The 12,500-nt window shown below is 34.0% G+C and overlaps 2 protein-coding genes across 2 annotated transcripts in view; one reads left to right on the top strand and one right to left on the bottom strand.

Moving 5' to 3' along the window:
* LOC136031149 (hemicentin-1-like) overlaps positions 1 to 12,500 on the top strand; it is a gene marked incomplete at its 5' end in the record, with an annotated part of 290,871 nt that overhangs the window by 221,990 nt on the left and 56,381 nt on the right.
* Positions 1 to 12,500, bottom strand: part of LOC136030789 (aminopeptidase N-like) — a 36,666-nt gene that overhangs the window by 12,697 nt on the left and 11,469 nt on the right. The window contains exons 4-6 of the mRNA XM_065709833.1: positions 12,286 to 12,495; positions 9,536 to 9,816; positions 5,632 to 5,816 (exon numbers count right to left, since the gene is read on the bottom strand). Coding sequence (XP_065565905.1) covers positions 5,632 to 5,816; positions 9,536 to 9,816; positions 12,286 to 12,495 — 676 coding nt within the window. The remainder of the gene's footprint in view (positions 1 to 5,631; positions 5,817 to 9,535; positions 9,817 to 12,285; positions 12,496 to 12,500) is intronic.

The raw sequence follows: 12,500 nt of genomic DNA, 5'->3' as shown, positions 1-12,500 counted from the left end.
TCTTTTATATCTTTTCTTTAAGCATCATATTAACCATCTTAAAAAGGAATTCTCCAGAAGCTTAGGGACCTACAGACTTTTAATAATTTTTCCAGGGTCAGTCTTTAGAATCCTATTCTACAGCGTTGTTTAGCATTATATTTCGGATGTCAACTTTTCCCTCGTTACTGAAGCCACTTTCAAAACTATATAACAAAGCAAATACTCTTATAAAGAATATTAAATGTTCCCTACTTAAGGCCTTGCTTGATTTGAGATCTCTTTATTTTTCTGTCTTGTGCTTCTTTCATTTTTGTAGGTTGCATGGCCAGCTTCCTGCTGCTCAATATAGTATTATATCATATAGTATTATATCTTCTGAGCAATCGATCTATCATTTCCACACATCAAACACCTTAGAGATACCTCATACTCCCTCAATACGGCCTGAGTTCAACCCTCTGATAGCTTATAACCTGATTTGGAACATCCTACCGGTATCTGCACAGGGCTCTCATTTATTTGGTATCTTCAAAAAGTATGATGGTGAATTTCTTGCTAATAATTTAAGTTTTCCCTGGTTTTTACGTAGAGTTGATTGTCACCAGATCTGTTATTTATTTGAGTAGGGAGGATCATATACTACTCCCATGCCTATCTTGGATGTTCTGTATCTTTTATTTATGTATTTTTTGGTAGTTTTTTGGTAGCTGAAGATAGTTCAGCTCGGTGATGTGAGTGTATTATTTTTAAAATGTTTGATGGATGTATATGTTTAATTTTTCGTTCTGTTTTTTCCCTGTTTTGTCTAGGCCACAAGTTGAAGTATTTGTTGTTTTTTATTTTGTTGTCTATAAAACACTTTGGATGTTTTTATTTTATAAATTCAATTCAATTAGGAATCTTCCTTGAACGATTGTCTTTTCACGCCACTTATAATCCCCAAACTCAAAGGCTAGAGTGGAGGAGAAAACCTTTGACTATCATCAAACGATACTCTTGTCTATAATCAGATTTTTTTTGTAGATGGCGCCTCTCTAGCATTCAGATAACCTCCTATACCAAACCTATAACAAAGGCAAGAATATTAAATTGCAGGCATTTGAAGAAGATAAAAGATACTATTAACTCAAGAGATTTCAGAATTAACTAACTTCAAAAAATAAAAATAACAATATATCTTGCTGGAGGTTTGTTCTCTTCGAGGGTGATGATGATTGGCCCCGACAAATCCAAGATCTTTCATTCCGTGTTTCTATAATTACATATCATATTTTCAGATACAGTTCAAGAATCAATAGATTTTGATTTAAGGTCATCCTTGTCTAGCAAAATGGCTTTGCATCCATCTGATTTGACTGGAAGAGTCACTATCTAGTCGGAATTTGCAGCCGCTGCAAAATTAGTGAATTTTTTTAAGACGTGTCCTAAATCTTAGCCAAAGAGAAAAATAAGAAAGAGAGCTAAAAGAAGGGACAAAATGTATATTTAATTGATATTAAGGCCAGGATTAAAGCAATATATTTCAAGAGCAAGTGGTGTTAAATATTTGGAAAGAACATTTATCAGATAATTAGGGCCAAGGACCTAGCATTTCTGAAGAATTTGAAGATAATTAGTAATATTCCATGTAGAAAATTATACACACAAGTAACCAATACGCTGTTTATGTTTCTTGAAAAAAACAGCTTCTGAAGATGAACTCGACCAAATTGTTGTTTGTAGTGGGATTCCATTGGTATTGAGATTTTGATTTTAGTTGATTTATGTTGACTCCAGGCTGAAAATTTGAGCGATACTTTCCAGGAACAGTTGAATACTCAACTGGAGAGTTTAAATTCTGACAATGTAGAGGATGAACCGAATAATTTTAGAAAAACAATTTGTGAATATTGCTGATTGTGTCATAGGTAAGAAAGTTTGGACTGAAGCTAGGAATATTAGTGAAAAGGCTTTATGTTTAATAAAATGAGAGGGGGCTTGTACAAGAATTATCTTAGCCATAAATCATATGAGAGCAAAAAGAATGTAATGAAAATGGAGAAAGCATTAAGATATAAACTAAGGAGGTGTGAAATGGAGGCCATGGATAAAATTGCCGAGGATCTGGAAGAAGTAACTATACGACACAAATGGCACAGCAATAAAATGTTGTACTGGCATGCTAATGTATTGAAAGGGAGTGGTCAATCCGAACTTGTCACAGTTAAGATAGGAACAGGGCCACAATCTATCTATATATATAACAATAAGTTGTCTGTGTGTGTGTTTGTGTGTGTCTGGGTCTGTCGGGGGACGTCATGTTTGTGTGTCGACTGACGTCATGTTTTCGACTGACGTCATTTTAAGGATTGAACTGTATGCATCATAAAGTTGTTTGTCGACTGACGTCATGTTTGTCAACTGATAAAATTACATACCGGGACAACGGGACACAAATGACGACCGGGACACAGGGAATATAAATGACGACCGGGAACCTCAAAAAGAAATTACAGACTGGGACGACACCCGGACACAAATCACGACCGGGACACAGGGGATATAAATGACGACCGGGACACAGGGGATATAAATGACGACCGGGACACAGGGACACAACTACAACAGGGACGCCGGGGGCACAGGCGGGATATATAAATGACGACCGGGACACAGGGATTGTTCGAATAGAAATTACAGATCGGGACACCGGGACACAGGGAATATAAATGACGACCGGGACAGTCAAAGAAAAATTACAAACTGGGACACCGGGACACAAATGACGACTGGGACACAGGGAATATAAATGACGACTGGGACACAGGGACACATCATTAGAATAATGAGGTATAGATCTGAATACGGATTGTTTTTCCCATGGACAATTATATGTTGCATGTTCAAGAGTCAGTAAACCTGACAATCTATTTATATGCATAGACAATGGGACAGGGAAGAATGTTGTATATTCGCATGTTTTACGTAGTTAAAAACATATATATATATATATATCTATCTCTATTCAAAGGTGGGACACAGGGACAAAACTACAATGGCGCGTAACTAATATGGCGCGTGACAACTTACGCGCGCGGCGGGGCTTGGGGGGCGCAAAGCGCCCCACCAACTAGGTGTTGGGGTGGCGCGAAGTGCCACCCCAACAGCTAGTCTATATATATATATATATTTATATAAATAAGTTGTCTGTGTTTGTCTGTCTGTCGACTGACGTCATGTTTGTGTGTCGACTGACGTCATGTTTTCGACTGACGAAATTACAGACTGGGACATCGGGATACAAATGACGACCGGGACACCGGCACATCTATATATATAAAAATAAGTTGTCTGTCTGTCTGTGGATCAGGTGACGTCATGTTTCTGTGTTGACTGACGTCATGAAATTAGTTGTCGTCATTTTTGCTTTGACGGTGACGTCATTAACGGTATTTGAACGCAAAACCGCACAGTTAGATGAAAATCCACCTGGACAGCGAGAGTCAAAACATATCAAAGCTGAAAATGATAGCGATGATGATTGGGTTTGGGATTTTGACTTGGATAAGGTCATCAATGCCTACAAGATTTAAGTTAAAAAAACAAAGGTTCGTCGATATGTACTTCGTAGTGACGCTGAAAAATAAAGAAGAAAAAGAAAACTGAAAAAAGAAAAAAGGTAAAAAACTAAAAAAAAAACTAAAAAGAAAAAACACTCAAAGAGAAATTACAGACCGGGACACAAATGACGACCGAGACAGAGGGAATATAAGTGACGACCTGGAACCTCAAAGAGAAATTACAGACCGGGACACAAATGACGACCGGGACACAGGGAATATAAATGACGACCGGGACAGAGGGACACAACTACAACGGGGACGCCGGGGGCACAGGCGGGATATATAAATGACGACCGGGACACAGGGATTGTTCGAATAGAAATTACAGACCGGGACACCGGGACACAGGGAATATAAATGACGACCGGGACACTCAAAGAGAAATTACAAACTGGGACACAGGGACACAAATGACGACCGGGACACAGGGAATATAAATGACGACCGGGACACAGGGACACATCATTAGAATAATGAGGTATAGATCTGAATACGGATTGTTTTTCCCATGGACAATTATATGTTGCATGTTCAAGAGTCAGTAAACCTGACAATCTATTTATATGCACAGACAATGGGACAGCGAAGAATGTTGTATATTCGCAAGTTTTACATAGTTAAAAACATATATATGTATATATATATATATCTATTTATATTCACAGGTGGGACATAGGGACACAACTACAATGGCGCGTAACTAATATGGCGCGTAACGTTTTACGCACGCACTGGGGCTTGGGGGGTGCGAAGCACCCCCACCTACTAGGTGTTGGGGTGGCACGAAGCGCCACCCCAACAGCTAGTTAGTGATAAAGAAAGAGTTAAAGTTAGATTGGTAGAACATTTTGAGAATGTGCTATAAGCCGAGAAAGAGTTGCTGAAAAAGATATATAGGAAAATGAAAAAGTTTGTGATACCTTGGATGTGAAGGAAGACTTTTTTTGTGAGGAAGAATTAGCAATAATTCTAAAAGGATTAAAATATAGTAAGGCTCCAGGTGCTTATAATGTGGTAAATAAGTTTCTCAAATATGGCGGCTCTGAGGTTAGAAATAAGCTACTGAAGATTATGAATATGATTTCTAATAAGGTGGAAGTACCTAGCTTTTTTAGGAAAACCTTAATCAAAGCACTGTATAAGAAAGGTGATAAGCGTGAGTCTGATAATTATCAAGGCCATAGTCTGGTCTCTGAAGGTAGCAAATTACCTAGTATTAGATACTTTTTAGACTGAGAAATGTAGCAGACAAAGTTTTAAGAGAAGAAAAGTACGGTTTAAGAAAAGGTAGATGATGTGTCGACCAAATTTTCATTCTTAGGTTAATAATCTAATCAAGAAGTGCTAGAGTTGTCAAACACCTCTGGTCCTCACTTATCGATTATGTGTTGATTCTGCGAATAAAATAGGTTTAGCGAAGGTCTTATCCTTGTATGGTATACCAGACAAATACATTAGAATAATTAGTGCTATGCACGAGATATATATATATATATATATATATAATATATATATATATTAGCATATATATATATATTATATATATATATATATATATATATATATATATATATATATATATATATATATATATATATATATTACATATATATATATATATATATATATATATATATATATATATATATATATATATATATATATATATATATATATATATATATATATATATATATATATATATATATATATATATATATATATATATATATATATATATATATATATATATATATATATATATATATATATATATATATATATATATATATATATATATATATATATATATATATATATATATATATATATATATATCTTGTGCAAAACAGAAGTCAGAAGTTCAGAAAAACATTGATTTTTTATGTAAGTAATTGGGCTGATCTTATATATCTCCATCAATATTTTTCTCGCGCTAGGCAGTTGAATGGAAGCTATTAATCTTTTTCTAATCTAGAAAAAAGTACAAACAACTGAATCCTAAAATTAATAAGGGCCTCAATTTTTATATATTACTTAAACTTACCATTCCAAGGTATTAGTCCAGCTAACAAAAACTTTCTTTGCTTCTTCTACGCATGGAGCAAAATTCGTTCCACATGCAATTCTAACAGCATTTTTTCTTAAACGCAAATCCAAATGCTTATCCTTAGGATTTTCATTGAAGGTATATAATTCATACAAATGTAAAGCCAAGCGTTGAATATGGCTCTGAAATAGAAAAGCACTTTTTGTGAACTGGAAATAAGGAAAACATAAATATTGGGTGTTATAATTACTTGGTTCAATTTTGGTATAAACCCTTATTTACTACACTCAGAAGTAGTTATATTTTCTCTGACCTTTCTATGGTATTGCTGCATTATTTCAAATATTTAAAAAAGTTAATTTCCTGTTGGATGACAATCAGATACATTTTTACTTTTTCTAGCCTATCCACTGTTTTGATAGTCTACTTATAATATTATTTTGCATTTGATCGTTGATTGCTCATCAGTTAAGAAATCAGAAAATAATTATGCAGTTGCTACTTTATTTTAACTCTGCATATATTTTGGTTGATCTAGTGAGTACTTGCAAAAGGAAAATAGAAACAATTTGAAAATTCAACAAAGAGACCTACTAAGAAGCATGGCAAACTGTTAAGAAATGAATCTCAAGTATGTCACTGAAAAATAGCGACATCACCATCTGGCATTACCCAAAAAGAATCATGAAGCTAAATACAGTACCGTTATGCATAAACGAGTGCAGTCCACTTTATTGGGAAATTGAGCTGCAGATGCCATCTAGAACCCTTCTTTCTGCTTTGATTAGTCTTCTGATAAGTTTATCAGTTCGTTTGTTTCGAAGATAAAGATTTTGTATTTACCTACCATTTTAGTCCCATTTTAGCCATTTGTAATTAAGCATGAACGTGTTCGGTCCATTTAAACTTACTTCCCCGGTCTGAGTACGTTTATAAATTTTGTTTATCTAAACAATCTGGGACTGAGTACATCTAGTTTTATCAGCATCATTAGTGTTGCTGTAAAGTAAAAGAAAGTATCAAATACTATTTTAGACATTTTGTTTATACAAACACACAGGTTTTTGTTTTGGCTTGTTTTGAGATTTAGGTATCTAGCGGGTTATAAGTTTATCAGCAAGATGTCTGCCTATAATAACGAAATAAAGTTTGGAGAAAACCTGCCATACAAGATACTGGTGGTGACCTGGGTTTGATCTGGTGGTGATAGCCTAAAGATGTACACGTCATCTAAACAGAACCTAAGTGAGGATAGAACCGCGGAAAAGGTCGAATATTTTTTAAATATTTATTGCCAGATGACCAAGGTATAACAAAAAGGTTTGTAAGAAGTGTTTTATGACAACTTTTCGCTTGACAAGTATAAAGCATGGAACTGTAAAAGCATGGAAGCTTACAGCTTCTACTCCTCCAAGAGCATCAAATGAAACAATGAAACATCCTTAGAAACAGTGGAAGAAATAAAAGAATATATATATGGAGGGTCCCAGCTTACAAATTCCATAATTCAAGACAGAGCATTTCATCGACAAGAGGTATGATCTGAATGTTGAAGCCCAGATAACTGCTGCGAAGGAATTTGAAAACAATGCTCTCTTTAAGAGAATTTTCTGTGATTATTTCAATCTTGGTTTTACTGGACCAGCAAAGGATCTTTGTGCCGTCTGCCACAAACGACAAGGCTAAAGAACCAGTCAGAACAGAAAAAGCCACCCATGAATCTGCTTTCACCAATAATTTAAAAAAAGTAGATATATCATCAGCAAAAATTGGTGAAAAAAAACAACAAGAGGTATCGTGCTTTGACCTGCCGCAGTGCCTAGCAACACCAAATCTTAGAATGAAATTTTTTTTTCTATACATGGCAGCGTGAACCTTCAATCTCACAGTTCATGTCACTTCTCATAATAAACCAAGTTCATTACTGACCTCTAGCATATAGCAGAGGGTGACAAAGGGGCAAGTGATGTGGCATCATTGTTGTTCATCGGTCTATGTAATCTCGCTCGGTCCTTAGAAACTCTGACACTTTATTCTAACACCTATAGCTCACAAAACAGAAATATGTTTGTGTCGATAATATTTTTTTGCTATACATCTTACTTAGCTGGTAATACCTTGTCACATTTTGATTAGAAATTCCTAAAGCCAGGTCATACCCACTAATTTTTTAATAAGGTTGGGTTTAAGAGCTCACAACATTCAAAGTATTAAAAAAAAACCTGAAGTATGTATATCAAAAGCATTCTTTAGATCAAAATCATTTTCCCCTTTTTAGTCCATGTATAAGGCCTGGTTTTTTAAAAGTTTATTTTTAAATATTTCCGTGACAAGTCACATTATATTCAGTATGAGAAACATTTTCGAATTTTGAAGTTTAAGACAAACATAGAAGATGAAAATTCTTTAGAGTATGAGCTTGCGGAAAAAGGGAAAAACAACAACAAAAGTGCTGATACCCGAATAAGCAAGAGGGAAATCAATCTGTAAATCAAAATGCGAAGATATTATGACGCTGTTGCCACTACTTGATGAGCAGTATCATTCGTCTTATAAGAGCCTCATATAAAACACTTCATCAGTAGACTTGCTGACTGAGATATTCGAGCCCCTTGAAGCGCTGTGATCCTGATACTTCTTGTTCCTATACTTTCTGGCTTGTTCTTATATTTATCCTCGATACTGATTTTTGGCTATTACTATTTTTACTTTTGTTTATTATAAAGAATGAAAACATAGAATAAACACGTTTGTGCGATCTATTTTTCCTATTTCTGGTAAAATCGTATTTCGCTTAAAGGTTTTCACTCTATTTCTTTCACACTGCAAGCAATACACTAATGACAGCACCTTCATAAAAAAAGCAGGTAAAGTTTGCCTAGATAATCGTTTTAAAAGACCTTTCAAGCATATTTTGATTTGTCTGAATTTTCAAGTTTATTTTCGTTCTCCTGTAAAATTAGAAAAAGTGGAGTGAGAACACTTATACACAACGGTAAGGAATATAAACTCTATATAATATGATTGTATTTCTTACATTTATTCTTAGTCTTGTTTTAAACAGAGTTCAAGGCAAATTAACTACGCTCCCCAAAATGAAGAAATTGCTGAGGCGTACACTTTGCGTATATATTTTTTTTTACTAGCTCACTCTGCAAACTCTCCCAATCCATGTAGCACATAATAGTGATATGTTTACTTTAAAAAGCTAAAGAGAGCTGAACCCAAATAAGCATATGACGCAAATCCATTTAACATCTTACAGAAACATGGCAAGAGCCACGTGGCTGCTGCGTGCACACCTTATATAATGGAGGAATCAAATCGTTCAGGAGACGATAAAAACTAATTTGATTATACAATTGTTTAGATGAAAATACCTAATAATTCCACATGACTCAGAATCCTTTTTTATGCGTAGATCAGTGATATACGAGATATTATCAGAAATACTACGAGTTATTACGAGATGCGTTTTTCTTATATTGCCAGGCAGGTATTAGAGATGGAATTTTGTCACCAGACGACGCAGCATGAAAAACTGTATCAGACATACTTACAAAGTCATTTCTAGTAAAAATTCATTATTCGATGTGTGCATGCAGCAGCCACGGAAAGAAAATTCGAGAAAACTGTTTTTTATACACAGCAAAGGAAACAAGGTTTTCCATTGGCGGATTCATTTCTCGTTCCATCTTTTAAGTGTCAAATGAAAACGTGAATTTGAATCTTTGATTAATTGCGATCTTTACTAGGTATGAATAAAGTATTTTCAAATAGTTCTAATCTTTTTGGGTGACGCTCTGCGTTCAGGGCACTAGCAGTTTTTAGTTTTAATTAAACTTATTTTGATTCGCCAAAGTCTCTTCTCATCAGTTTTTCAAATTCTAAGAAGACATACATTCAAAAGCTCTCCAGCTTCAGTTCCTGATAATAGATTTTGCATTCTTTCAAAGTTCTTCCATGCAGTTTCGCAAGGAAGCCAATCGAATTCCTTCTTCGAATAACTTGTTAGATCCAGTGCTTGTTTGTAAGTATTCACTAAGAGACTTGCACTAGCCAAGTTCAAAGCATCGTCAATAATTTGCGCTCTGTTCATAACGTGAATTTTTTGGTGATTATTTTCTAATTGATGCTGTATTAGGTCCCAGTTCATTTCATCGTAATCCACACGGTAATATCCTGAAATAACGTTCAAAGTTAAAATCAACGTTCAAATATAAATTAAATTTCCTATTATTATTATTATTATAGGCGTGTCCAGAGTTAGGGGAAATCTTTTGGCGTGTATCTCATCGAAATAGCAAGTTCTTTAGGATTTGTCTCATTATCTCGTACAATTTATTTGTAAGTAGTTTTACTTTTTATTTTTTTAATTTCTTCCTCCAAAACTATTTTCTCACGAATTTACTCATTTTTACCAGCCTATGCTATACATTAATCTTTACTAGCAATTGGTAATTAAGGAAATGTCGTAGGTACTTACAAAATAAGGAACAAAGATTAGAAAATCAGGATAGTAAAGTTTTTAATAATTGACAAAAATCTGTCGGGGTAGTATCTTAAAATAAAATACTATTGCCAATTAATCAATCATTTTTTGATTAATGAATTGACCAACCAATTAAGGTGAATGCCAATAATTTCCTGTAAAAATTTAAGCTTTTCCATGAAACTCATCTCTTTGCAAAATTTATGAATTTGGAAAACAAAACAGTTTCTATAGATTTTGGTCTCGTTGATAGCATTAAGAGGGAATAAATTGAATTTTGGAGAGTTGAATACCAATTCATACCTGATCTGAAGTACAAATTGAACTCGTATTCACGAATTGAATTAGGATTACAGCTGTTCCACAACTTAAAAGACTGTTAAATTAATATTTATTGAAACTTTCAAACTAGGCGCTGATATCTTAAATTCCTGTTCCTAAAAATGGTCTCATGTGATCTTGATTTGCAAAAACTTTTTGTACAGTAGAATTTTTTCGAAGAATGAAGATTGTTTTCAGTAAAGTACAAATAATGTTCCGATCTTAAGAAGGCAAAGGGAGCACTATTCTTATTTGAAATAGTTTCTCTTCGCTTTGGTTTTGACTTGATTAATTATTGTAATTCCTATTCGTTTTAGGTGTCTTTTATTTATTGATTCTGACTTATGGTAGATTATCGTTTGTAAAAGAATTTAACTTTACTTCTGCTCATCTTTGGTTTAATGTAGCTCTGAAATTCTTTTTGAAAAACTTTTTTATTGGAAATTTTTAGTATTTTCCTTCTATTTTTTAATTTACATAGAGCATTTCAAGGTTTAATAAAAAAATATTTGAAATCTTTTTGGTTTTATCTGTAAGAATCGAGATTTTGGCTTGCTATTAATATGTTGGACAGAATTTTGCGCCAATTTATAATAATATTAATACTTCAATGATTTGAATTGAAGGATATAAAAAAATATTCAAATTATTGGGCTGAAATTCTTTATAATTTTTCAGTTTTTACAACCTTGAGTATATACAAATATTATTCGACTATCCCCCTCCGATTGCCCTTGAAGTTTCTAATTAGTTCCCTTCACATTTTCTAAGGTATCACATATAAACCTATTGATAACCTCGGATGTATATTGTGCGTTCTAATTTGGATCTGTTCCAGAATTAACATGCCTAACAACTTTAACTTATTGCCGTTGGGCGTTCCTGGGATATTGCAGATATGTCCTTAGAACAAGACTATATGCAGACATTTTTTTTTACTTTAACATCCCATAGTCATACTCTAAAGTCCAACGTAATACTTTGACTTTTTCCTGAGATATTGCAAACACATCTTTATAACAATCCAAGTACACATAGCTTATCTTGATTTAGTTTTACACCCACCTGAATTTTCCCTGAAAGTGTCAACTTTATACCCAATTCCATTCCTAAGACATTGCGTCTGTACCATATTGACAACCTAGATACATTTTAACTTTTTGATTTAGTTCAATGTCAAAAATCTTATTAGGTCGGATTATCTGTGACAATGAGTACCAAAAAATGCATATTTATAATCTATAACAAATCAAAAGTTGGTCAACCCTTTGGAGTCGATTTCCATATGACTTGTGAAACTTTCATTTGATTTTGCTTCCTGTTTCTTCGTGTTCTTGGAAACATAAAAATGAATGGAGGGGGAAGAATATATGATATAGCATTTAGAAACCATTTACAAAACCCTGGTAGCTAGTATGGGAAGAAAAATTAGGGAAAAGGGTAGAGCCAAACAACTAAGACTTTGAAATGCTGGTGAGAAAACCGTTTAGAGACTAATAGTCAAAATTAAGAAGAGGCGGGGTGGGGGGGGGTCAAGTGATTTATATGGCATGATCTGGTGTCTTAAACCTCGAAAAACTTAACAATCACGCAGATTCCCAACTCTCCCTTAGAAAAAGTTCTTGTGATTGGAGTGTTATTGTAATAACAAGGAATCCTTTTCAGCAGAAGGAATATACTACTATGTTCGTTGATTTGGCCAATGTACAATCTTGGGGGAATTTCACCTATTTCGCTAAATACGAATATACAAGTTTGATTGTAGTAACTAGTAACAAGAGTTTGATAAGGCTTAACGGGATGTTTAACAAGAGGTTGAAACCTCCTAATAATCTTACCAAATACTTTGTGGTTGCAAATTATCCAGCTGTTGGGTTTTTCTATTACATCAGTGTACACAGCTGGCTCAGATGAGTTACCCAGCCAGCGCCTTTTTAACGTTGAATTATTGCTAAAACTTTGTGTGAATGTCAATGGTATGTGCCAATGATTTTCTTCGATAATATTCTGAGAGAGATCATAAATTTTATACAAATTATATACAATTTCTCCA

This window comes from Artemia franciscana, chromosome 9 (genome assembly GCF_032884065.1).
Source record: "Artemia franciscana chromosome 9, ASM3288406v1, whole genome shotgun sequence".
NCBI lineage: Eukaryota > Metazoa > Arthropoda > Branchiopoda > Anostraca > Artemiidae > Artemia > Artemia franciscana.
Note: the sequence above shows the minus strand (reverse complement) of the source record. Positions and strands in the feature narration are given on the sequence as shown.